Below are 27,496 nucleotides of genomic sequence, written 5' to 3'. Positions count from 1 at the left end.
TCCAGGCAGGGTGGGGTGGGGGGAGAGATTACATGAAAAAAAAGGTCCTGGGAGACACGATCAGTCAGACGCCAGTCCCCTGCTGATGTCTCCCGGTGCGCTGCAGGCTGGGAGAATCCTGGCCCAGATGACTCTTCCTAATATTTGAATGAGTCGATTTTAACTAAGCTTGTACTAGTATTTGAATTGAAGAAAAATGCACAGTTTCCTGCACAGTGGTTAGCACTGCTGCCTCACAGCGCCAGGGACCCAGGTTTGATTTCCGGCTTCGGTCACTTCTCTGTGGAGTTTACACTTTCTCCCCGTGTCTGCGTGGGTTTCTTCCAGGTGCTCCTGTTTCCTCCCATAGTCCAAAGATGTGCAGGTTAGGTGGATTGGCCATGCTAAATTGCCCCTTAGTATCAGGGGGACTAGCAGGGTAAATGCATGGGGTTATGGGAAGAGGGCTTGGGTGGGATTGTGGTCGGTGCAAACTCAATGGGCTGAATGGCCTCCTTCTGCACTGTAGGGATTCTATGGGCCCGATTTCACGGGCGCGATAACGTGGTAAAGTCGGGTGTGAGGCCATTAACGCAATCCGCGCCTACATCCGCGCAGATTGCCACTTTACCGAAACCCGGGAATGGCGGCGATTCGATTCGCGCCTAAAACGGGCGCAACAACGATTTAAATGCATTTAAATTGAATTAATGAACTGCCCGCCCAACTCAGTCAGCATTTCCCCCTTTACCACCGCATTTGCCTATCTGGAACCGTGCCGTTATGGACCTGCTGAATAAAAGTCTGAGTTGGGCGCTCCAGCTGCTGAAGAGCACAGTCAGACCTTTCAACAGCTCTCTGGCTCAGATCAGTGGTGGGGGGAGGCGGGTCAGATCATACTCTGGTTGGGGGGGAGGGGAGTGAGGCCAGATCATTGTCTGGATTGGGGGGGGGGGGTGGGGGAGGAGGAGGAGGCGGGTAAGATGTATCTCTGGCGGGGGTGGGGGGGGGATGTGTGGGGGAGAGGGCTGATCTGGTGGGGAGGGAGGACGAGGCAGGTCAGATGTTCCTCTGGAGGGGGGACGGTGGTAGTGAGGCCAGATCATTCTCTTGGGGGGGAGGGTAGTGAGGCTAGATCATTGTCTGGGGGGCGGGGGGGGGGGGGGGGAGGAGGGAGGTGGGGGGTGGATAAGGGGGACAGCGATGTGTGTGGGTAGTGTGGGGGGTGGATAAGGGGGACTGTGATGTGTGTGGGTAGTTGGGAAGGTGGATAAAGAGGACAGTGATGTGTGTGGGTAGTGGGGGGGAGGTGGATAAGGGGGACAGTGATGTGTGTGGGTAGTGGGGGGGGTGGATAAGGGGGACAGTGATGTGTGTGGGTAGTAGGGGGGGTGGATAAGGGGGACAGTGATGTGTGTGGGTGGGGGGGGTGGATAAGGGGGACAGTGATGTGTGTGGGGGCCATCGCTCCCACTTTTCGCTCCCGGGCCGCTTTCTCCGCTTTCTGCGGCTCGAGAGCGATCTGACACGTGCGCGCTTTTTCAAATTTTTTCCAACTGCGCATGCGCAGTTCAGAGCTCCGATCGTTTCGGCTGCGCTAAGCCGAATGGGACTGGAGATGGCTGAGTGCGTATGGGGGCGCCTGAAAGCAGATTTCTAAGTCGGATCTGCATTACGCCCAGATTCAGCACGTAGAATGAAAATGGTAAAATCGGGCCCGATGATTCTATGACTTCCTGACAGTCGTCACTGGAAAGAAGGTTTGACAATTCATGGGCCTAACTAAAAGACACATAGAGAGATCATTAAAGGCTCTTTGCTCACAGCTGCTTTCTCACTTCTCACCCATTAGGAAAACAGTTTGGTAAGACTCTTTGTTGTCAAAGTTTAAATGTGGTTTTTTGAGTTATTGACTGACAATTAGAACATCAGGATGGGTGGAGCCTTGCTTAAAGTGGGCTTGTGACATGGTGCAAAATAACCATCAGCAACAGAAATGGGCCTAAGATGATTGGCCTCAAATAACCACGACCATCTTCCTTTGTACTGGGTATGACTGCAACCAGTGGAGAATTTTCTCCATGTTTCACATTGACTTCAATGTTGTCTAAATCACTGCCACTTTATCTCTTGAAGTCAACTCTGTGTCCATGTTTGGGCCAAGGCTATAATGAGGTCTGGAGCCAACTGACCCTGAAGAAACCCAAACTGAGCATCATTGAAGAGTTATTGATGAGTAGGTACTGCTTGATGGCACTAATGATGATATCTTCCCTTCCTTTGGTGATTGGTGGTAACTGGCTAATTTGGATTTGACCTACATTTTGTAGACAGGACATATTTTCCACATTGTCAGATAGGTGCAGTGCATTCTGCACAACCTTACACAGCAGTGAGGATTGAAGTCGGAATGTACTAAGTGGAGTTCCCAATTCTAAGTTCCCTTTGCAATCATCCCACTTATGGGCCAGCTGCATTCATTCTTTCAGACCTGCTAGTGAATCGCATAGTGTAGGTCTATGGAGCAGTCAGTTTCACATTACCAGCACTCCCTTCCCATCAGTTCAGGTTTAGTACAGCATATCAACAGAGAGAGAATATGCTAGAGAATTTGATTGGTGTAATCTGTCGTATTGCAATACGCTACAGTGTAAAACATGCTCCTAGAATCCCTACAGTGCAGAAGAAGGCCATTCGGAACATCGAGCCTGCACCGGCAACAATCCCACCTCCGACCTATCCCCGCAATCCCACGCATTTATGCTGCTAATGCTCCTGACACTATGGGGAAATTTAGCATGGTCAATCAACCTAACCCACACATCTTTGGAATGTGGGAGGAAACTGGAGGAAACCCACTCAGACACGGGGAGAACCTGCAAACTCCATACACAGTCACCCGAGGCTGGAATTGAACCTGGGTCCCTGGCACTGAGAGGCAACAGTGCTAAACACCGTGCCACCATGCTGCCCATAAACAATCATCAACTTTAAGAGTAGGGGTTTATTTAATCTCGTACTCACAAACATTAATAGACCTTTGATTCCATTCATCCCAAGTTCTGAGTGCCGTCTTTGCTTTGCTGCACACAGAATTAGCTTGTTATGATGGGATACAATTCCTGAAGGGATTATTTGGGTGAATGTTTGTTGTCATCCGGCTATGTAACTTTCCATTGCTCTGCCCGATATAGCTCCCACCTGCCCTTTCTCATCCATTCTCTTCCTCTCCTTCTGCCAGCATCTGTCACATTTGTGCTGCTTGAAAATAAGAGGAAAAGGATCGTTAACTCCCAACCACTTTCAAATTGTGAAAGTGAATTTAGTTAAGTTTTAACATTGGTATTTATTCTGACAAGAAAACATTATTGAGGGAATAGCAAAGTCCTGCTTTTTAGACATAGGGCCCGATTTTACCAAAACATCGCGCCCGAAAACGGGCGTGAAATTGTGGTAATTTTGGGCGTCGGGCCTATACCACGATCTGCACCCGATTCCGAGCAGATCACAGCTTTACTGACACCCGATTCGGGTGCAGGTCTGGCCCGCGCCCAAATCGGGCAGCCCGATGATTTAAATGTATTTGCATGCATTTAAATAGACTTAATAAACCGCGTGCCCAACTCTACCGCCAAATCCCACTTTACTGTCTTCTGGCCCGATCCGCATCCGCGCTGTAAGCGACCTGCAAAATAAAAGACTGAAGTCGTCGCTGCAGCTTCCGAAGAGCGGGGTCAGAGCCTGCAACGGCTCTCTGACCCAGGTCATCCTCTGGTTGGGGGAGGGGGGGAGGAGGAGGAGGGGCGGGACCCAGATCATCCTCTGGTTGGGGGGGGGGGTGTCCGCTGCCAGTCTGCGGTCGATAGGTGGGGAGGGAGGGGGCAGGGGGGTCCGCCGCCACTCTGCGGGCGATCCTTCCTCCCCACCGGAGGAACGAATCCCTCCTGCCGAAGTGGACGTGCGGCCATGCCATCCCACAAAACCTTCAGGATGAAGCGATTCCTCGCTAAGAAGATGAAACAGAACCGGCTGATTCCACAGTGGATCCGCATGAAAACCGGCAACAAGAACAGTACAACTCCAAGAGGAGACACTGGAGAAGGACCAGGCTGGGCCTGTAAAGGGATACACCATCACTGGTACACTACCAGCCACAGCCATCTCTCCCACTCTCTTGCCCCTGCAGGGAAGAGTAATCTGTGGCTGGTAGTGTACCAGCGATGGTGTATCCCTTTACAGGCCCAGCTTGGACCTTCTCCAGTGTCTCCTCTTGGACTTGTACTGATCTTGTAGCCGGTTTTCGTGCGGATCCACTGTGGAATCGGCCGTTTCTGCTTCATCTTCTTAGCGAGGAATCGCTTCATCCTGAAGGTTTTGTGGGATGGCATGGCCGCACGTCCACTCCTGCAGGAGGGATTCGTTCCTCCGGTGGGGAGGAGGGATCACCCGCAGAGTGGCGGCGGACCCCCCTGCCCCCTCCCTCCCCACCGATCGGCCGCAGACTGGCAGCGGACCCCCAAAACCCCCCCCCCCCCGACCAGTGGATGGTTGTCAGAGAGCCGTTCTCTCCGCTTTCTGCTTTTTTTCTCTTTCATGCCCGGACGCGCTCTGTCAGATTTTTTTCGAACTGCGCATGCGCAGTTCAGAGCTCCGATCGGTCCGCCAGCGCTAAGCCCCACCCACAGCGCGGATTGGACTGGAGCCGGCAAAACGCGTATGGGCGCGCTGGAAAGAGTATTCCAGGCACGGATCTAGTTGACGCCCGGATTCAGCACTTAGACTCAAAATGGTAAAATCAGGCCCATAGTGATGCTAGAAGAATTTTCATGCTATTGACAATTGCAGTTGTTATCTTTAGTGTCTTTGATGTCCTCATAGTTTGCAATGTGCTAATTCTGGTAGAGCGTCTAAGGAGATTTTAACAAACATCTGCACCATTAGCTTTAGACAGTTACTCAGAAGCAAGCTGAAGCAGTGATCTGCATTGTGGCCAGTTGTATACAATCCTCATGTCAGTCCCCTTGGTCTTATTCTATTTTAACTGGAGCTGAAGCATTAGTTCAGGTCCTATATCAATGACTAATTTGAAATACTCGTACAAAAAAAAACGACTGAAAGAGAAATCCAAAGTTGATCCAGATCAAGGCAATGGGATGTCTTTAAACTGAGGCTTGGAAAATGTTATCTTGAATCCTCACCCTGGACGTTGAAAGAAAAAAACGAACTTCAGAACATCACATCGTGTTTTACAGTCAATTAAGTATTTTGAAGTGCAGTCCCTGTTGTAATGCAGGAAATCATAGAATCTTATAGAATCCTTACAGTGCAAAAAGAGGCCATTCAATCCAGTGAATCGGCAATGACTCTCTGACAGAACATCTTACCAGGCCATTTCCCCCTACCCTATCCCTGTAACCCCACGTATTTACCCCGCTAATCCCCCTAACCTACACATCTTGGAACACTAAGGGGCAATTTATCATGGCCAATCCATGTAACCTGCACATCTTTGCACTGTGGGAGGAAACTGGAGCATCTGGAGGAAACTCATGCAGACATGGGGAGAATGTGCAAACTCCACACAGACAGAGTGACCCAAGCCGGGAATGAACCCAGGTCCCTGGCGCTGTGAGGTACTAGTGCTAACCACTGTGCCACTATGCTTCTGGAAGTATAAGCAGTACTATGTCTTGGCTTTTATTGTGATTTTCATGCTGAATCAGTTGCAACTTTATTGGTACCTAAACTTGAGGAGCAACAAGCACGACACTGAGTTGTTACCCTGAACATAACAATCAGCACACAACTTCCACTATTAATGACAGGTTGCTGAACTTCTACACAGGGCAGCGCTTTTGATTAGGAAACAGGAGTTGTTGTAAACATCCTGGGCAGAGTGCTTGTCATCTGGGTGTTGATAACTGAAACCATGTGGCTCGATTACACCACTATCTCTCTGCTGTGGTCCTGCATGAATCGGGTTCCATGACTACTGCACTGAAGAATTTGATGGAGGAATGCCAACAGCAATAGGCAACTTCCCCAAACAGTAAGCTTAGAGTTGCATATCTCGATGTGTGTAATTCTATCTCAATTCCTTGGAAGAGTATCCTTGGATAATCCTTGGATTATCATTTGGAAGCAAAGGGCACAATATCAGCACTGGCCCAGATATACATATGAGCAATGGGGGCCTTGAGCTTAATATGTCCATCAATAGGCTCATGATTGTGGCCTCAACATTAATATCCTGCCTATCCCCAATATTTGACTCCCTTGTTAGTCAAGTATCTATCTATCTGTGCCTTAAAAATATTACACGACCCTGTCTCCTTCACTCTCTGTGGAAGAGAATTACACAGACTCATGATCCTCTCAGAGAAAAAAAAAGTCTCCAAAAGAAATGGCAAAGTGTCAGCACATTTCTCCCCAGAGACGCAGGCGGTTTTACTCTCCAGATCTTCTGACACTTTGGCCAAAAGAAAACATGGAGGGCATGTTTTGCACCATGCATTTTGAGCAGTGGGGTCTAAACAGGTCAGCAAGACAGATTCCACAGAGATCAGGATGCCCTTTTTACAGGGTGACCCGATCTCAACGTTATGAGATAGGCCCCCTCCTCCCAACAGACATAGGGACCCATCCCATCTATAGTCGCCTGCAAACTTCCTCAGTTCCTTGGCAGTGCCAATCTAGCACTGGCCTGCCATGTCCTTGACCACTTGGAGGCTGCACTGTCCTCTGCATCCCCAGCGTGGTCACCTCAACTGTTGGAGAGCAGTAGTGATTCACACCAGTGGTGGGGTGGAGGGGGGAGGGTGGTGGGTGGGTGGGAATATACGGTGAACCTAGAAGTGTTATGCCATTTAGGCAGATTTACATCTTTTTAAATTGATGGTAATCAGATCCACGCCCTCGGTGGGCATGAACCTAATTACACCACCAGTTGGCGAGGAAAATCTCATTCTGTGATTTCCCAGACACAAATCCTATTTTTTCCCTCTTGTGAGAGTTTCTGGCTAAACTTGGATTTGAACCCACAATGAGCGGACCCTGTAAATCCAACCCTCGCCTCAAATGTGAGGCACCTTATTTTTAAAATGTCCCCTAGGCTGGAAAATTGGGCGGAGAGGTGGCAGATGGAATTTAATCCGGATAAATGCGAAATGATACATTTTGGAAGAAATAATGTAGGGAGGAGTTATACAATAAATGGCAGAGCCATCAAGAGTATAGAAACACAAAGGGACCTAGGTGTGCAAGTCCACAAATCCTTGAAGGTGGCAACACAGGTGGAGAAGGGGTGAAGAAGGCATATGGTATGCTTGCCTTTATAGGACGGGGTATAGAGTATAAAAGCTGGAGTCTGATGATGCAGCTGTATAGAACGTTGGTTAGGCCACATTTGGAGTACTGCGTCCAGTTCTGGTCACGCACTACCAGAAGGGCGTGGAGGCATTAGAGAGAGTGCAGAGAAGGTTTACCAGGATGTTGTCTGGTATGGAGGATCGTGGCTATGAGGAGAGATTGGGTAGACTGGGGTTGTTCTTCCTGGAAAGACAGAGAATGAGGGGAGATCTAATAGAGGTGTACAAAATTATGAAGGGGTGAACGGTGGGAAGCTTTTTCCCAGATCAGAAGTGACGATCATGAGGGGTCACAGGCTCAAGGTGAGAGGGGCGAAGTATAACTCAAATATTAGAGGGATGTTTTTTACACAGAGGGTGGTGGGGGCCTGGAATGCGCTGCCAAGTAGGGTGGTGGAGGCAGACACGCTGACATCGTTTAAGACTTACCTGGATAGTCACATGAGCAGCCTGGGAATGGAGGGATACAAATGATTGGTCTAGTTGGACCAAGGAGCGGCACAGGCTTGGAGGGCCGAAGGGCCTGTTTCCTGTGCTGTACTGTTCTTTGTTCTTTGTTCTTAGTTTCTCACACAAGCATCCACTTTGTCAAGCCTTCTCAAGGTCTTGTATGTTATAACAAGATCAACTTTCGTTCTTCTAAACTCCAGCAGTTAAAGACCACACCTTTCCTGGTAAAATAATCACCTTATCCTAGGAATTATCAAGTGAACCTTCTCTGAATTGTTTCTAATGTAATTACATCCATTCTTAAATAAGGAGACCAGAAATGCAGTTTCACTAATAGCCTGGACAACTGTAGCAAAACATCCATACTTTTATAGTCCATTCCTTTACCAATAAATGACAACATTCCTCACACTCAATTCCCACTGGCGAGATCTCTTTTCCTGAATTTCCCCACCCCTCGCAGGGACATAACAAAGTTCCAACCAAGAAAGGGCAGGAACCTCATTTCAATACATTTTACTAGATTTAAATATTAATAGGCTTCCCCGCCACGTGATCCCCTGTCATTGAATATTCACTGATATGATGTCACGTTGACAAGCTTTACAACAGCTTTATAGGAACAGGTTTCAGTCAAGGGGATCCTGCTGGGGACACCAAGATAAGTATAGCCCCTAGGGGGAGAGGGCATGCCTAGGCACTGCCCCTTGGCACAGGTTGGCACTGCCCCATGGCACAAATTGGTAGTGTCAACCTGTGCCAGTGCCAGGGACCAGGTCTGGTCCTCTCTGGGGAGCCCCGTGGGGCGGGGGGGGGGTGGGGGCGGGGGGCAGGGGGGGTGGTGGTGGGCCGGGGGGGTGGTGGTGGGGCGGGGGGGTGTTGGGGCGGGGGGGTGGTGGTGGGGGGGTTTCCCCTTATGTGTGAGGGTGGGGAGGGGGGGAGGTGGGAGATGGAAGCACCAATGCCTGTGAAGGGGGAGGTGGTCAATGCCTGAAGAAAACTCAGCTTCATACCAGTTTTCAATCAGAGCCCAACACTCATAGAGTTATCGAGCTATACAGCGTGGAAACAGGCCCTTCAGCCCAACTTGTCCCTGTCGACCAGGTTTCCTAAACTGAACTAGTCCCATTTGCCTGAGTTTGGCCCACATCCTTCTAAACATTCCCCATCCATGTACCTGTCCAAATGTATTTTAAATGTTGCAATTGTACCTCTCTCTATCACCTCCTCTGGCAGCTCATTTCATATACACACCACTCTCTCTGTGAAAAAATTGTCCCTCAGGTCCCTTTTACCTCATTCCCCTCTCACCTTAAACCTATCCCCTCTAGTTTTGAATTGAAAATTATGGTAAAATTCCACCTCGTAAAAATTGGCCATGGATACAAACCACCAGCTTTCAAAATAGAATCCACTTCTGGCATCCACACATTTTGATAGCTTGATCATCCAGTAAATTGGGCAATTACACATTAACAGAGCATAACTCAATTCAGTTTCAGCACTGTAATGTAACTCCCATTGCTTTCATTAAGTTCCCCTCCATATATCAAGCACAGTACTGCATTTAATTTTCTTCTGAATTCTGTTGTGGATTAAGGAGAAAGTATATTTTGTTTTTGACTATAAATAATCCTTGTTCTTTGAGTGAACTCTGTTTTATTCTGTAAGGTTACAGTTGGATCAAGAATGTACATCAAAGAAATAACAAACATTGTGTACAGTGCAAACTCGTTGAGGGAGGTTTGCTAACATTACACAGTATAACAGAATGTACTGACTGCTTTCTAACCTACTGTCCTTCATGCTAGTCATCAAACGTCTGAAAATGTCACCTTGTTACATAAAGATTTCAGTACAACAACACTTGCATTTATATGGCACTTTTAAATGGTAAAAAGGAATGGTGGACAGAAGAGCAAAGGTTTGATCAAAAGCATAGGTTTTAAGGGCTGACCTTTTGTTTCTTTATTTTTTCATGGGATATGGGCTTCACTGATAAAGCCAGCATTTGTTGCCCATCCATAATTGCCTTTGAACAGAACATTTCAGGGACAGTTAGGAGTCAACCACATTGCTGTGGGTCTGGGGTCACTTGACTGGGAAAGATGACATATTTCATAATCATAGAGTCATACAGTACAGAAGTGGCCCTTTAGCCCATCGAGTCTGCACCGTCAATACTAAACTAAATCTACACTACACACACTTGGCAGCACTTGGCCCATAGCCTTGAATGTTTTGACATTTCAAGTGTTCACCTACATACTTTTTATAGGTTATGAAGTTTCCAGCCTCTACTACCCTCTCAGGCAGTGCATTCCAAACTCCCACCACCATCAAAGCCCACCTAAACCTCCTGCCTTAAAATGATGTCCCCTCGTTGTTGACCTTTCAACTAAGGGAGCAGCTGCTTCCTATCCACTCTGTCCATGTCCCTCATAACTTTATATACCTCAATCATGTCTCCCCTCAGCCTTCTCTGCTTTAAAGAAAATAAGTAAGAAGTATACTTCTTACTGCGCTTACCCCAATCCAACGCTGGCATCTCCACATTAAAGAAAACAACCCAAGCCTATCCAGTCTCCCCTTGTAGTTCAAATGCTCCATCCCAGGCAATATTCTGGTGAATCTCCTCTGCACCTCTCCAATGCAGTCACATTCTTCCTATAGTGTGGTGACCAGAACTGCACACAGTACTTCAGCTATGGCCTAACTAAAATTTTGTACAGCTCCAACATAACCCTCCTGCTCTTATAATCTATGTCACAACTGATCAAGGCAAGTGTCCCGTATGCCTTCTTAACTATTTGTGACAAGCACCCAAAGATCTCTTTATTCCTCTTAGTTTCCTAGTGTCCTGCCATTCATTGAGTACTCCTTTTTCTTGCACTCCTTCCAAAGTTCATCACGTCGCACTTTTCAATGTTAAATTCCATCTGCCATTGATTTGTTCATCTGACCACCCATCTATATCTTTCTGCAACCGGAGACTTTCTTTCTCATTATTACCCACGCTGCCAATCTTCATGTCATCCGCAAACTAACTTATCATCCCCCTAACATTCTCAACGATATCGTTTATAATATATATATTATATATCACGAACAATAAGGGACCTAGCACTGATCCCTGTGGTACACCACTGGACACCAGCCTCCAGTTAGCCGAACAGCCTTCTGCCATCAGTCTCTGTCTCCATCACTAAGCTAGTTTTAGATCCAATTTGCCAAGTTTCCCTGGATCGAATGTGCTTTTACTTTCTTTATCAGCCTCCCATGTGGGACATTGTCAAAGGTTTTGCTGAAATCCATATAAATTACATCAACTGCACCGCTCTCATCCACCTGACCACCTCCTCAAAAAATTAAATCAAATTTGTTAGGCATGACCTCCCTCTGACAAAGCCACGTTGACTATCCCTGATCAAATCTTGCCTCTCAGAATTTTCTCCAGTAGTCTCACTGGACTGTAATTCTCTGGTTTATTTCTACCACCCTTCTTGAAAAGTGGAACCACATTAGCTGTCCTCCAATTGTCTGGCATTTCCCCAGTGGCGAGAGAGGGATTAAAAATTGGGTCAGAGCCCCTGTAATTTCTTCCCTTGCCTCCCACAGCAGCCTGGGATACAACTCATCCAGACCTGGGAATTTGTCTGCTTTTAAGTCCGTCAAAACATCCAACACCTCCTCACTCCCAATGTCAAACTGTTCACAAAGCTCACAGTCCCTCTCCCCGAATTCAGTACCTACGTCCTCCTCCTCTGGCATGAAGACAGATGCAAAATATTCATGTAACACCATACCATTGTCCTCCTGCTCCATGCAGATTGCCCCGTTGGTCCCTACACTTTCCTTGGTTATCCTCTTCCCCTTAATATACTTATATCATATTTTGCAATTCTCTGTAATCTTACTAACAGTGCTTTTTCATGCCCCCTCTTAATTCTCCTAATTGCTTTGTTAAATTCTCCCCTGTACTTTCTATACTCCATTAAGGCCTCTGCTGATTTGCTCCCTTGTACTTGGTAAAAGCCTCTCGTTTATCTCTTATCCAGTCATCAATATTCCCGGACATCCAGGCTTCACTGGGCATGTTAGAATCCTAGAATCCCTACAGTTCCGAAGGATACAGCCCATCGAGACTTTACCGACCACAATCCCACCCAGGCTTTATTCCCGTTAGCCCAAACATTTACCCTGCTAATCCCCCTGACACTAACAGTCAATTTAGCATGGCCAATCAACCCTAACCCGCACATCTTTGGAGTATGGGAGGAAACCGGGGCACCCGGAGGAAACCCATGCAGACAGGGGGAGAACGTGCAAACTCCATACAGACAACGACTCAAGGCTGGAATTAAACCTGGGCCCCTGGCACTGTGAGGCAGCAGTGCTAACCACTGTGCCCCTGTGCCACCCCATGTTGTGCCTGCACTCTCCCCATTTTGTTTTTGAACGCCTCCACCCCCCACGCCGCTCTGCTGTAGGTTTTCTCACAAGAAGCGGTTCCCAGTGTGCTTTGATCTCATCCTGCCTTATTTTAAGAAAATCTGCCTTCCCCCACCCCCCAATCCAAAACCGTTTTTTTTTTTTGCAAATCATCTTTTTCCTTTTCCATAACAAACTGAAATTGACGCTCAGACAAATCTCCATTTACAGAAGCGGGACCCAGAAATCACATCTGTGGGTGAAGTCGGAGAATCCCAGCCTGTTTCGCTATTATTGAGACCAGCTTCTTTTTATATTTTAGATTTATTAGTTAAATTTAAATTCCAACCAGCTGCCATGGTGGGGTTTGAACCCATGTCACCAGAGCATCAGCCTGGGCCTCTGGATCACTACTCCAATGACAATACCACTATGCTTTCATTCACCTAATCACACCTCCCCCCCCTGCCCCAATTTAGAGGAAGAGGGAATGGTGATGGAGAAAAAAATTCCAGGATTTAGCGCCTAGACAAATGAATGCACTGCTACCAAAAGGAATGATTACAAGGGAGGTGATGGCCTCGTGGTATTATTGCTAGACTATCAATCCAGCAGCTCAATGGACTGGGGACCCGAGTTCGAATTCTGCCGCGGCAGATGGTGGAATTTGAATTCAATAAAAAAAAATCTGGAATTAAGAATCTACTGATGACCATGAAACCATTGTCAATTGTTGGAAAAACCCATCTGGTTCACTAATGTCCTTTAGGGAAGAAAAAAATCTGCTGGCCCTATCTGGTCTGGCTTACATGTGAGTCCAGATCCACAGCAATTTTTATGACTCTCAACTGCCCTCAGGCAACTAGGGCTGGGCAATAAATGCTGGCCAGCCAGCGATGCCCAGGTCCCACAAATAAAGAACAAAGAACAAAGAAAATTACAGCACAAGAACAGGCTCTTCAAGCCTGCACCGACTATGCTGCCTGTTTGAACTAAAACTCCCCACCCTTCCGGGGACCATATCACTCTATTCCCATTGTATTCATGTATTTGTCAAGACGCCTCTTAAAAGTCACTATTGTATCTGCTTCCACTACCTCACCCAGCAGCGAATTCCAGGTACCCACCACCAACTTCTGTGTAAAAAAACTTGCCTTGTACATCTCCTTTAAACCTTGCCCCCTAGTAATTGACTCTTCCACCCTTGGAAAAAGCTTCTGATTATCCACTCTGTCCATGCCCCTCATAATCTTGTAGATTTCTATCAGGTCGCCCCTCAACCTCTGTCATTCCAGTGAGAACAAGCCAAGTTTCTCCAGCCTCTCCTCATAGCTAATGCCCTCCATACCAGGCAACATCCTGGTAAATCTTTTCTGTATCCTCTTCAAAGCCTCCACATCCTTCTGGTAGTGTGGCAACCAGAATTGAACACTATGGGGACGATTTTCCCATCCTGCTACGCTAAAATGCCACGCAGAAAATCGCGTGTCGTTGCGGGATTCACGCATGCATTCCCACCGCGCGCACATCTCCCAGCGACAGATATCCGGCACCATCTGAGCCACGCTGGAAACAGGCAGGAACACCAGTAAGTACTTTGCATCTGTTTTTAATCTTATTTTGATGTGATTAGAGGGCCCGAGATTGAATTCTCCGGGCCCGCTAGCATCTCCTACCCCATCAGGAGCATTTCACTCCAGCGGAGTTCAGACTAGCTCCCCACTTTCAGGGAACTAGCAGGACAACCCCGCTGGAGTGAAGGGGGGCTATCGGGGCAGCAGGGGGGTAGTGCCCCCTGGGCATGGGCACCAGGGCAGTGCCAGCCTGTGCCCCTTGGCACTGCTCAAGGGGCAGAATGCTCATGCCCAGGGGGCATCTTGGCACTCCCCATCAGGCATTGGGACCGGTTGGGGCTGGAGGGTGGCCAACGATTGAGGAGGCCTGGAGGGGAGGGGGGGGGGGTTGGTCAGTCCGGGGGGGGTTATGCCGAGGGTGGTCTGCCGGGGTAGGTGTTGAGGGTGGGGGAAGGGGGTGGTATCGTCACTGCTGGGGGAGGGCAGGGTGGCTGGAGATCGGAGCACTCCCGGATTGGGGGGGGGTGGTGCTGGCCTGGGAATGCTCGTTAGAGCTGCCATCAGGCCATGAGGGTGTCGGAAGGGGCAGCACTGCGAAGGTTCTGTGCTGGCCAGCGATCGGGAGGATGACAGATAGGGGCCAGTGTGCATGCGCAGAGGCCCGAAAGTGTCAGCCTCTGACCTGAACAGGCCCCACCCCCTGAGCTTTTAATTGTATTCACAATTGTGACCTCTGCATTGCACAGAATGTGGGAGATTCGAGTGTGAAGTTGCACTGAAAAAACTGACGTGACCAGTTTTCCCGCGAATTCGACACTTAGAACCTTTTTGGGAGAATTGCGGTGCAGACTGAAAAACAAGACTGTGGACCTTGGATATCATAGAATCATAGAATCTCTACAGTGCAGAAGGAGACCATTGGCCCATCGAGTCTACACCGACTCTCTCTGAAAGAACACCTTACCCAGGCCCTCTTCTCCATCCTATCCCCTTAACCCCACACATTTACCATGGTTAATTCATCTAACTTACACATCTTGGGACACTAATGACCAATTTAGCATAGCCAATCCACCTAACCTGCACATCTTTGTACTGTGGGAGGAAACTCGAGCACCCGGAGGTCCCTGGCGCTGCATGGCTAACCACTGTACTACCATGCCACCCACGGATTTCAATTAGCGAACTGCAATGAAATACACAAATCAACCTGTGCTTGTAATGTGCATTTTTATTCTTTCTTTTAGGGAGTCTTTCCGCACTCCTCAGATCGAAGTGGGGCCCATTGAAAGATAACGTCTCTACCATTGTGTTTTACACAAGACAGATACTGGAGGGCTTACAGTTTCTTCATGACAACCAGATTGTGCACAGGGACATCAAGGTGACTGATTTAAGTTGGCATGAGAAGTGTCACTCTGAGTTTAAATCAGATTGACGGATAATATCAAAGTAAAAGATAGGAAGTGCTGGGAAGAAGATGGGTCATCAGGGATATTACATCCTAACATGCTACAATTCCTTACAGAGATGCATATGTGAAAATGAAGCAATTTTGGTTGCCCCAGAATATAAACAGATAAAGTGTATTGCACTTAAAGTTTATTTATTAGTCATAAGTAGACTTACATTAACAATGCAATGAAGTTACTGTGAAAATCCCCTAGTCGCCACACTCTGGCACCTGTTCGGGTATGCTGAGGGAGAATTTAGCATGGCCAATGCACCTAACCAGCATATCTTTTGGACTGTGGGAGGAAACCGGAGCACCCGGAGGAAACACACGCAGACACGGGAGAACGTGTAAACTCCGCACAGCCAGGAATCGAACCTGGGTCCCTAGCCCCATGAGGCAGCAGAGCTAACAACCGTGCCACCATGCCACCCATGCACTTATTATAACATCACCAGTCTCAGATAATCCAACTGTTTTTAAGTAAGAAAGGAGATTTTGTATGAAGTATTTCTTTGTACATATTTCAATAATTTCCATAAAAGATTTAAATAAAATTTATTTCTGTCTTCTATACAATTTTTGAATGCAAAGTTTATAGATTTGATTGGCTTGTGATGGTTGCTTGGCAGCTGATCTCTGAAGTAGAATCCTGGAATGCTCTACCCTAACGCGCTGTGGATGCTCAGGACAATTGAACTTTTAAGACTCAAATCAATTGATTTTTGTGAGGTAATGGTTTTTTGGGATATGGAGCTAAGGCAAACCAATAAAGTTGAGGTATAGATTCATCATCTCTTCATTGAATGGTGCTGCAGTCCGGAAGGCTGAATAGCCGCCTTATTCCCTATGCTGATATTATCTTAATATCTTGAGAATTAAATACCATTGACCATTTCTTTTGAAAAGGACTGCAATAAATGAGGATCAGCTTTGAGCTTTGCTTTTATACCTGCCACCCCACCCCCCATTTATTTTCTTCTGATTTATTTTTGAAGCTGTGAAGATCTTTTTAATTTCAGGGAGACAATGTTCTTGTAAATACGTACAGTGGCGTGGTGAAGATCTCAGACTTTGGGACGTCCAAGCGATTGACAGGAGTGAATCCTTGTATTGAATCATTTGCTGGTAAGAGGACCCAACCAAAGTGCTAAACTTCTGGTGCTAGAGAGGGCAGAAACATGGGTTCATTACCTCCCAGGTCAAACTTCCACACTGTTAACTTTATTTAAAAAAATCATTCTTGGGATGCAGGTGCAAGTACTGGCCCAGGATTTATTGCCCATCCGTGATTTCCCTTAGATTAAGTGCCTCGCTGGTCCAATTCAGAGGGCATTTAAGAGTCAACCACATTGCTGTGGATCTGGAGTCACATGTAAGCCAGATTGGGCAAGGACAGCAGATTTCCTTCCCTAAAGGGGACATTAGTAAACTTTTCCAACAATTGACTAATATTCCATAAGATTTTTAATTACAAACCCACCATTGAATTCAAACCCCACAATCTGCCATGGTCCAGGGTCCCCTGAGCATTGACCTGTTTAAAGTTTATTTATTAGTGTCACAAGTAGGCTTAAATTAACACTGCAATGAAGTTACTGTGAAAATCCCGAGTCGCCACACTCCGGAGCCTAATCAGGTACACTGAGGGAAAACTTAACATGGCCAATGCAGCTAAGCAGCATATCTTCCAGACATGGGAAGAAAACAGAGCACCCGGAGAAAACCCGTGCAGACACGGGGAGAATATGCAGACTCCTGCACAGACAGTGACCCAAGCCGGGAATCAAACCTAGGGCTCTGGCTCTGTGAGGCAGCAGTGCTAACCACTGTGCCAGTGTACTGCTGGATTACTAGCCCAGTGAAAATACCACTATGCCACCACCACCCTCATTTCAATTACTAGTTGTGTAATGATGTGGAGATGCCAGCGTTGGTTTGTGTAAAGTTTGGACATGTAATTCACCCCCTCCTTGGCATCTTGGGGACATGGTATGGCAGAACACTTTGGTCACTCCATATATGCCTTTCTCTGGCCTAATGGGGCTGGTGTTAGCCAAGAGCTGTGAGACATGGTGGCGAGGTGGTAAAGTCACTGGACTAGTAATCCAGAGCCTAATACTGTGGCGATGTAGTTCAAATCCCACCATGGCCGTAATGAGGCAAAAGAATTTTGGGTGAGATTCTCCGCCTCCTCTCAGCGTTTATCTCGACGGCGGAAGACACTGCATAGTCCGCTGCTGGTGGCATCTTTTGGTCAATGGCAATTCACATTGAAGCCACCCCATGCCTCCGGGAAACCTACGGCGGGGATGCCTCACTGATGGGACCAGAGAATCTCACTGGTGTCAACAGCTGGAGAATTCTGGCCCTTGTTTGTGTTTTATGGATGCTTTATATATGTGTTTCCTTTTTTTTAAAGTGAGCTTCTCTATCTAATTCAAACCACCTTTAGGAACAGTCCAATATATGGCTCCTGAGATTCTAGACAAGGGTCCTCGAGGTTATGGTGCTCCAGCAGATATTTGGTCTTTGGGCTGTACTATTATTGAAATGGCAACAGGGAAGCCACCATTTCATGAATTGGTGGAACCGCATGCAATCTTGTTTAAGGTAAGATTACTTGAATCACTCTTTGCTGGAAGTGACTGGGGATAAGTTTATGATCAAAAAGAGGGTTGGACATGCCAAAACAGGCCTGAAGGAGAGCTCCAAGTAGCTTCCTTCCAGCAATGGGAACCTTGCCACAGGAAATACACAGGAGACAAGAAGTCTTCTTCCTTCAGGAGACCAGTAATGGAAGCAGATAGCTGTGCCAGGCAATGCTAGGACCTGGATGCAATGTCATGACCTTGAACGGATGGCCACGTTCAGTGAATGCATTATTAATGAATTGCATGGTCTTGCATGGTCTTCTGTTCAGTACCTTTACGCACCCACCAACAATCTCTACCAAGGATATCTTACACCCAACATTCATAGCACCAGCTCACCCTTGCACACTTCGCACAAACTGCCAGCTATTCAACCATGACTCAATTTCACAAACACAGCCACCAGCTCAGACTAAAGTGCCCACTTTAGAGATAGAGTTGGGGTCTGCACATAGTAAATCAAGGGCATGAGTGGCCCAAAGCCAGGGTATGAGGCAAGGGTAGTAATACAGGTGCCAAGCCTCTGGGGGAACATGGTCAAAAACGGGTTCTACTGCAGAGGACTCAGCTGGAGATTCATTGTGGTGGCCTACAGAAAAAAGGCTAATGGCTTTGTCCACAGAAATGCATTGGCAAATCTGCTGGAACTTCTACAATCATTATGAAAGAGCATGCAGGAGTCTAGGACAAACCTGGCACAGGGGTTTATACAAAGCTTGGAACACACACTTTAGTGTGTGGAAGTGGTGGCCATCTCCATGGGAACACTTGCAAACCCGATCTTGATTCAGTGTCTGACGGCTGATGTTTCAACTTCCATTACAGCACAAGCAGAAGTCTCCTGATATCTGAATTTTGCAATAAAAGCTCAGAGTAAGATCATGAAATCGCTGCTTGTGGTCATGCAGTTTGGTTCCATGCTGGTTCAGATTGTTCAGAGGGATTTACAGCAATCTATCCTCCAGCAGATTATTAGGATTGCTGAAATAATGCCCAAAGGAGTGATATTGAGTGTATACAACACAAACCCTCTCAGGATGACAGTATTCACACTCACATTCCTGTCACTCCTCCAGTGTCCCTGCTTGTTGCTTGTCCAGCCATACAAACCTGGACCGTTCTTGGCTATGCTGGGACTACGCAGTCCAAAGCCGGGTCCTCTAGGCCCAGAGCTGCTCAAGGTAATCCTGCAAGGTCACCCGTAGTCTTCCTCCCATTAAAAATTATAGCCTTCCACCAGCCATGCTGTAGTCACTGGGGTAGCACCGTGAAGGAAAACTAGGACAGACAAAGGTATCTGCAAGATAGTCACGAGGGAAATGCACAAAGGTGAATAGTTCTGTCTGGTATAGAACACTGGATGGTTTTGACAAATGAGATTTTCAGTTACCTTCCATGGGCAAAGCTCCAGGGGCTGATGCTGAACTCATCACCATGGGAAAGTAGCACTCCTACAGCATCTACATGAACTTCTCTGTCTCTGCTGGTGGGAATAGTGCCTCGGGATATGCATGAAGCAAGGATTTGTGAGCCTGTACAAGGACAAGGGTGACTGCAATGATTGCACCAACTATCGAGGCATTTTGATGCTGAGAATGATGGGAGATGTTTTTGCGCATGTTGTGCTTGTCAGGCTGTAGATCCTTGATGAACACATTTACCCCGAATCCCAGTGTGGTTTCAAAACTGAAATATTCACACTAGACATGATGTCCTTGGTTGAGGAGCTGCAAGAGAAATGCTGGAGACCATTATATATCGTCTTCATTAATTTCACTCAGACATTTGATCATACGGACAGAGGTAGTCTATTTAAGTTGCTGGAGAAAATTATCTGCATTCCAAATCTGTTCTTTGTGATCATATCTTTCCATGACAACATGATGGGTAAGGTCAGTTCTGGCTGTGCAACATCTGAACACTTTACCATTCACAGTGTGGTCAAACAGGGCTATGATCTGACACCACTATTCTCTGGCATATTCTTCTCTCTGCCGCTGAGATGCCTTCAGGTCATTTACAGAGCATGCCTAATTACGTAGCAGAACTTTACAGAAAGCTGTTCAGCTGTTCTCACCTGAGATCCAATGTAAAGGTACACCAAGTCCTCATCAGAGAGTTGCTGTAAACTGACTGTGCCACACTAACGATCCTTACAGAGGAACAACTTCAACAGATAGACAGATTCTCTCATACATATAAAGAGTTTGGTTTGAGCATCAGGAAGACAAATGTCATGGTCCAGGATGTTGCTATCAGCATTGACCATGTGACACTGGAGGTTGTTGATAGCTTCACATATCTCGGCTCCACAATCACCAGCAATCTGTCACTTGATGCTGACATCAACACAATTACAAAAAACTGCAGCTGTAATGTTCAAACTGAGCAAGAGAGTGTGGAGCAACAGCGAACTGACTAAAAACACCAAACTGTAGACTGACCAAGCCCGTACCCTCAGTGCACTCCTCTGAAGTAGTGAGACGTGGACAACATATGCTCGACAGGAAAAAAAGACTGAACAGTTTCCACCTTCTTTGTCTTAGATATGTACCACTTGCATCTCTTGTCAGGACAAAGTCACCAACTCAGAGGTCCTGGAGTGTATTAATTCCATCAGGATACACACATTGCTAAGCCAAAAACGCCTGTCCTGGTTTAACAGTAAACTAGTCACTGGATCATAAGCTCCTGGGTGTCCATATCTCCACTACAAGGATACCTCCAGGCAAGATATGAAGTTACTGGACAAACTGGGAGATCTCTTTAAATAGTGATAGAGAGATGAGGTCCTTCCTGCTGCAAACTGCATGCACAGTCCTCCATGTTTAAGAGTGGATGCAACCTGAAGGGGCAAAGTCAAAAGTGGCTGTCCTGCATCAACTCAGCATAATACATTAACTAATGTTGTCATCTGCTTGGCACTCACTCCTAATGCCTAGACTATCACCTTTATTAATGCCTTGACTAACACCTGTTTGATGGAGGCCACACTAAATCTACATGCATGGCTTAGGTGCCATTTTAGTACCAAGCCGTTACCCATAGTGCTAAATCTATGGCTGCTATGAAGCTATGCAGACTATACCTTTAATCCTCATACCCCTAATTTTAAAGCATAATACAGATAGTGTGAGGAATGTGTTGTTGTACCGGCATGTGGCATTCTTCCTGAAGGCTTATTGTTGTTTGGATCTTTACCTGTTCACCTGGGCTTCTTCAATAGGTCGGAATGTTTAAAATCCATCCTGAGATCCCAGATTCTGTGCCAGCAGACGCAAAGTCCTTTATTCTTCGCTGCTTTGAGCCCGATCCCAGTAAGCGAGCCACAGCTGTGGAACTGCTTAAAGATCCCTTCCTCAGGAAGACTAATAGCGGCAAGAAGAATAAAATTGCCTTCAAAACAAGTGGTGAGACATATACAAATAATCAAAGATACCGTATTCTTTGGAGAAGGCAATATTGTGTCTGTCTGATTACATACAATGCACAAGTCCCTATTTAGATGGGACACAAGCGACACTGCAAGCATCAATGATTTGGATATAGGATGAAAGGGAGTAGTGTTGAAATTTAGAGATGGCACCAAAATAGAACGTAAACTTAATTCTTTACAAGACCAGAGAGATGTTAAGAAGGAGGTTAAGTAAGCTTAAAAATGAAAAGGGAAATTCAATGTTGGCGAGTTTAAGGTAATGCCTATTGCTTAAGGAAAGAGCACTAATTATACTCATAGTCAAAGTGAGATTGTTGCTGTTGGGGAGAAGAAGGACTTGTAAGAACGGTTTTCTGAACATTCGAGGCAACACCTCTGGTTTAGAAAGCTGTTTGGAAAAAAGCTAATCGAATGTTAAATGTTATCACAAGTAATATAACATAAAAGTCACAGGGTTGAGATTAATCCTTATAAACCATTAATAAGACCTCAGATAGTGCACTCTGTGTGCAATTGGCCTCCAAACTATGTAGAGGATCATAAAGCTTTAGGGAGGGTCAAATGTAGATTTGCTAAGCTGCTGTCTGATATGATAATATATCAATAGAACAGAATTGGGTCTTTTATCATTAGAGCTATGTAGGCAATGGGGCATCATGCTGGAAGTGTTAAAATTATAAAACGATGGGACAGGGTAGATAGAAGCAGTCTGTTTCTGGGTGAATAGTGGGTGCATTTACTCACTAGTTTAAACACTTGTGTTGATGTCCACATATTTTTTCTATTCTCTAATAATTGGAAGAGCAGTTATCACCCACAATGGTTTAGTGGCAAATGTACATTAATGGTGTTCCCTGAATTAATCAGATGTGCAAAACTTCAGGTAAGGTCCTGAGGTAACTGATCTCAGCCTGGGTTAGGTCCAGAAGGAGAAGTTTGATCAGGGTTCCTATTCCTCATAATCTCCTCATAGCCTTGTGATGGGTGATAGGAGTAACATTTGTAAATGTTGGTACTACAAAGCCAGGCTTGATTCCTTGTCTATAGTTAATGGTTGCTATGCAGGCTCACACCTGATACTTTGCCACTTTATAAAGGCTCTATCCTCACAGGGAACTCTGCTCTAATGTGAATTTCTGATTTGAGGAAGAGTAAGTGAAGGAATTCAATCATCAGCTTTCAATCGAAAGAAAATAGAACAGCAATACTGAAGACAATGCAAGTTGTGGACCTTGAGGGCAATGGTGCAACAAGTGGGAAGCTCTGTGATGCTCACTTTGATGTGGAGATGCCGGCGTTGGACTGGGGTAAACACAGTAAGAAGTTTAACAACACCAGGTTAAAGTCCAACAGGTTTATTTGGTAGCAAAAGCCACACAAGCTTTCGGAGCTGCAAGCCCCTTCTTCAGGTGAGAAGGGGCTTGCAGCTCCGAAAGCTTGTGTGGCTTTTGCTACCAAATAAACCTGTTGGACTTTAACCTGGTGTTGTTAAACTTCTTACTATGCTCACTTTGACCAGCCCATACATTGGGTTGAGAAGCCAATGATGCATTTGCACCATTACATAAGTATCCATGAAAGCGTTGTACCTGAGTATTTAGCCAAAATAAGGAAGTATTGAATTCCCCAGCACTGATTTCCTCCATCTTGATGAACACAAGAAAAAGACTCAAAGAATAAAGATAGTGGACAATTTTCTGTCCTCATGCTTCAAGGAGGTGACACATTTCAGAACTCAGGGCACCTATTAACTATGCACAGCATATGTACCTATATCCAATTGGTGCTCCTGACATGAAAGACTAGTTGTGTGAGGTTGGAAAATCACCTTACAAGATGAACTCAGATTTACAAAAATAATGGCTGGAATTTTACAGGCCCGCCCGCCACAAGGAGCGGAGCATGGGAAGGTCTGTTGACCTCAGGTGGGATTTTATGTTTTCGGGACGAATGAGGCCGTAAAATTCTGCCCAATGAAATTAAATCTGACGTCCCACAATTGTGAGACTTCACTTTCAGCAGAAAGTCTTGTTTGGTTAGGATGTGGTTCCTGGAATTGGACTTTGAGGTCCCTGCATGTGATTCAATGCATTCCGTCAATTAAGATTAATAGTCTTAAGTTTGAGTGCACTACAACATAGACATCTTAAGTACTGGGAGTCAGGAATACTGACCTCTGCACCTGATTGTCCAGTCTACACTCAGAAAACTGCCCTAAAGAAATTCAAGAGTAACGATAGAATAAAGATGGTCATTTTATTGTCCTGTTGTTTGCTGCCTCGAGTACAATCCAAGCATATCTTTTCCTATCATAGTCCAGAGTGAAAACCTGGGCAGCAACGGAAGTGATCAAGGATCATTGTCCTCAGACTCCGATTTGAAGCATGATGCATTCTTCGAGAGAAATGGGAAACCAAATCCCGAAAACCTGATCAGAGTTATCGGGTCTCCTTTGCTGAGGTAAAAAAAATCTTTTCTTTCCTGTCTATAATATCCCTCTTTGTTGCCCCATTGTTCTGCTCTTTAATGAACAGTGTTGCTGGACAAGGTGAAATACGTGCCACCCTCACAAGCTCAATGGACAAGTTAATTAGATGAATTGTTCTCTTTAAAATGATTTAGAGCAGCCTGTTGAGTTGCATCAGATATTTTCATATGCTTGTTGCATCAAAACATTTAGTTTTAGCAGAGATTTCATCAATACTGCAGACGTTCCCACGCAGAATTACATACCATGAATTAATACTTTGAAATAGTGCATGACCAGAATCACAATACAGCACTAAAACATACATGTTGTGTACAAGAAGCCCACAGCTTTATTGCTTAATGACAGGTGATATCTATCGTTTTTGAAATTGATACACTGACCTCAATTTAATAGCACGCTCGAGGGGCTATATAGCCTACTCCTGTGTATATTTCCTCTGTTCACAATTATTGTGTGACACATTACTGACACACTTTTCTGATTTGTAGATGTTGCCAAGGATTTATTAGTGGAACTAAGGTGCTTCACAGGTGTGGAATCAGATCTGCATGGTGGCACAGTGGTTAGCACTGCTGCCTCACAGCGCCAGGGACCCAGGTTTGATTCCAGCCCAGGGTGACTGTGTGGAGTTTGCACATTCTAATCATGTCTGCGTGGGTTTCCTCCGGGTGCTCTGGTTTCCTCCTGCAGTCCAAAGATGTGCAGGCTAGGTGGATTGGCTATGATAAATTGCCCCGAAGTGTCCCAAGATGTCCCAAGGTAAATTATGGGGATAGGGTAGGGGAAGGGGGTGGGCTTGGGTAAGATGCTCTGTCAGAGAGATGTGAACCTGCATAGCAACCATTAATTAGACAAGGAATCAAGCCTGGCTTTGTAGTTACCCAACATCTACAAATGTTACTCTGTGGACCCAGATGAGAATGAAGTTGTATTTTTTTGGTCACTCAGTGATACACTATAAGCTTGCCAATTCTAGCCTCTTGTCCATTCCATGTTTTCTTTGCTCTAACATTGCTGGCTGTGCTTTTAGCTGTCTAGGCCCTTGGCTCTGGAATTCCCTCCTCAAACCTCTTCATCTCTCCACTTCTCTTTCTACCTTTAAGATGAAGCTTCAAACCTATCTCTCTAACCAAACCTTTGGTCAGCCATCCAAATATCTGCCTCTTTGGCTAGATGTGAGTTTTTAGAATCATAGACTACCTACAGAGCAGAAGGAAGCCATTCGGCTCTTCAACTTTGCACCAACTCTCTGACAGAGCATCTTACCCAAGCCCACCCCCTTCCCCTACCCTATCCCCGTAATTTACCTTGGGACATCTTGGGACACTTAGGGGCAATTTATCATAGCCAATCCACCTAACCTTCACATCTTTGGACTGTGGGAGGAAACCAGAACACCCGGAGGAAACCCACGCAGACATGATTAGAATGTGCAAATTCCACACCGTCACCCTGGGCTGGAATCAAACCTGGGTCCCTGACACTGTGAGGCAGCAGTGCTAACCACTGTGCCACCGTGCAGATCTGATTCCTCACCTGTGAAGCACCTTGGGAACTTTAGCTATGTTAACAGTGCTGTATAAATGTACGATGAGAGGTCACATGACACCAGGTTATAGTCCAACAGGTTTATTTGAAATCACAAGCTTTCGGAGTGCTGCTACTTCATCAGGTGTTGATGTGCTTATCTTTGAAAGAATCTCCTTTTGTGAAATGATACATGCAGATCTAGCATTACTGGCCATATCATCATTCACAATCAAATAAATACATAATTCAGAATTAAGAAATTACAGTATTTCCAAAATGTACTATCTGGCTGATAATTTTTAAAATTGCTTGCTCTAATCCCCCTACTGTTCACTAACACAGTGTCCCTGATGTATCTTCATCCAGTGACGATCGAAGCAGTCCAGTTTCTTCTGAGGAGGTAGATGCGGACCTCTTCCTGTTAAAGAAAGACAGCGAGCGCAGATCCATTCTCTATAAAATCTTGAAGACGGACCAAGATCAGGTTGTTTCCAACCTGTTGGAAAGTCTAGCACAGGTAAGTGGGCTCTTCCACGTGTGCTGTGGCTGTATAAATGAACTTCCAATTCGGTTACAAGTGATGCACAATGAATAATTTCCCCTATGAAGATTGGATGAAATGTTTTTGCTGATTTCAGTAAGGTTCAGAAAATCACTGCTGTCAAGAGCCATCACCCCTAATATGAAGCATTGACTCAAATGGTATTTTTCCTGAATATGAACTATACTGATCACCTTGAATGATGTCAGTGCTGAAAATTGTAGCACTTTTTCCTTTTAGCCTATCCGGTATCTACATCAAACATTTCCAGATCAGAAATATACTGGTGAGCATAGCAAAGCTTGCTCTACTCCTCCTTAACAATGTGTCTGCTCTTAGCTTCTGGAGAACAGCAACACACATTATTTTATTCCCTGCTGCATCCAAAGATGTGCAGGTTAGGTTGATTGGCCAGGTTAAAAATTGCCCCTTAGAGTCCTGAGATGCATAGGTTAGAGGGATTAGCGGGTACAATATGTGGGGGTAGGGCCTGGGTGGGATTGTGGTCGGTGCAGACTCGATGGGCCGAATGGCCTCCTTCTGCACTGTAGGGTTTCTATGATTCTATGATTATGTCTATAAATGACCATTAGTAGCGGTTGTTTGTATTGTGAAATCACAACTAATTACATCTTGATTAATGAAAGAAAAATACTGCAAAAGCTGGAAATCTAAAATAAAAAACAGAAAGTGCTGGATAAACTCAGCGGGTCTGGTGGCATCTGTGGAGAGAAACAGAGTGAACATTTCCGATCAGAATGATTCTTCTACAGAACTGCTAACTGTCTTGGTTAAGACTGCCTGGACTCCTGTCATCCTTGTGTGCTAACAGTTCAGATTGAATTTGAATATAACTTTAAGAAATGAGACTGTCACTCACCTGATGAAGGAGCAGAAATCCGAAAGCTCGTAATTCAAAATAAACCCATTGGACTTCTTACTGTGCCACCCCAGTCCAACGTCGGCATCTCCACATTAAGAAATGAGAGATCAGTATCTAATCCATTGTCCAACCATCCATACGTGTATTTTTAAAATCAGTGCATCCTCACTAAAATTATGTTATCCACCTCTATTTTCACTGACGTTTTGACTTTCCAGATAACCTGTATTGTGTATTACATTTCCTTTTACTCACCTGTTAGCTGTTCTTCATGTTAAGTTCACAGTCACACCCACCAGTTTTCCACACATATATATAGAATAATTGGATGTTTATTTTCCAGGGTCATGAGGACCTTAAGCTGTCAGTTGACCACATCAAGGAGATTATTGGTATTTTGCGGGATTTTGTTCGCTCCCCGGAGCAGAGAGTGATGGCGAACACCATCTCCAAACTCAAGCTGGACTTGGATTTTGATAGTATCTCCATAAATCAGTTTCAGTTGGTTCTGTTTGGGTTCCAGGATGCGGTAAGTCCTCCAGCAATGGAGTAATGTAAAGTGTAAGGTCAAAATTGCTTATATCCACATTCGAGGGGCTCATCGCTTGGGGTTAACTGGAAGCATAATTAATTATATAACACTGAGAGTGGAGAGCCTCAAATCCAAGATGATTAGCTGAAATTGAACATGAACATTGTATTTGAAA

The 27,496-nt window shown here is 45.7% G+C and overlaps 1 protein-coding gene across 2 annotated transcripts in view; it reads left to right on the top strand.

Moving 5' to 3' along the window:
* map3k15 (mitogen-activated protein kinase kinase kinase 15) overlaps positions 1–27,496 on the top strand; it is a 134,468-nt gene that overhangs the window by 80,507 nt on the left and 26,465 nt on the right. The window contains exons 16-22 of one of the 2 annotated variants that reach the window (XM_078232396.1): positions 15,049–15,185; positions 16,277–16,382; positions 17,710–17,867; positions 21,135–21,318; positions 23,660–23,804; positions 25,708–25,882; positions 27,133–27,318. In XM_078232396.1, the coding sequence (XP_078088522.1) occupies positions 15,049–15,185; positions 16,277–16,382; positions 17,710–17,867; positions 21,135–21,318; positions 23,660–23,804; positions 25,708–25,882; positions 27,133–27,318 (1,091 nt within the window). The remainder of the gene's footprint in view (positions 1–15,048; positions 15,186–16,276; positions 16,383–17,709; positions 17,868–21,134; positions 21,319–23,659; positions 23,805–25,707; positions 25,883–27,132; positions 27,319–27,496) is intronic. The other variant, XM_078232397.1, reaches the window with a different exon arrangement.

The sequence above is a fragment of the Mustelus asterias genome, chromosome 17, assembly GCF_964213995.1.
Source record: "Mustelus asterias chromosome 17, sMusAst1.hap1.1, whole genome shotgun sequence".
NCBI classification, from domain to species: domain Eukaryota; kingdom Metazoa; phylum Chordata; class Chondrichthyes; order Carcharhiniformes; family Triakidae; genus Mustelus; species Mustelus asterias.
This window is presented reverse-complemented; position numbering and strand designations above follow the sequence as displayed.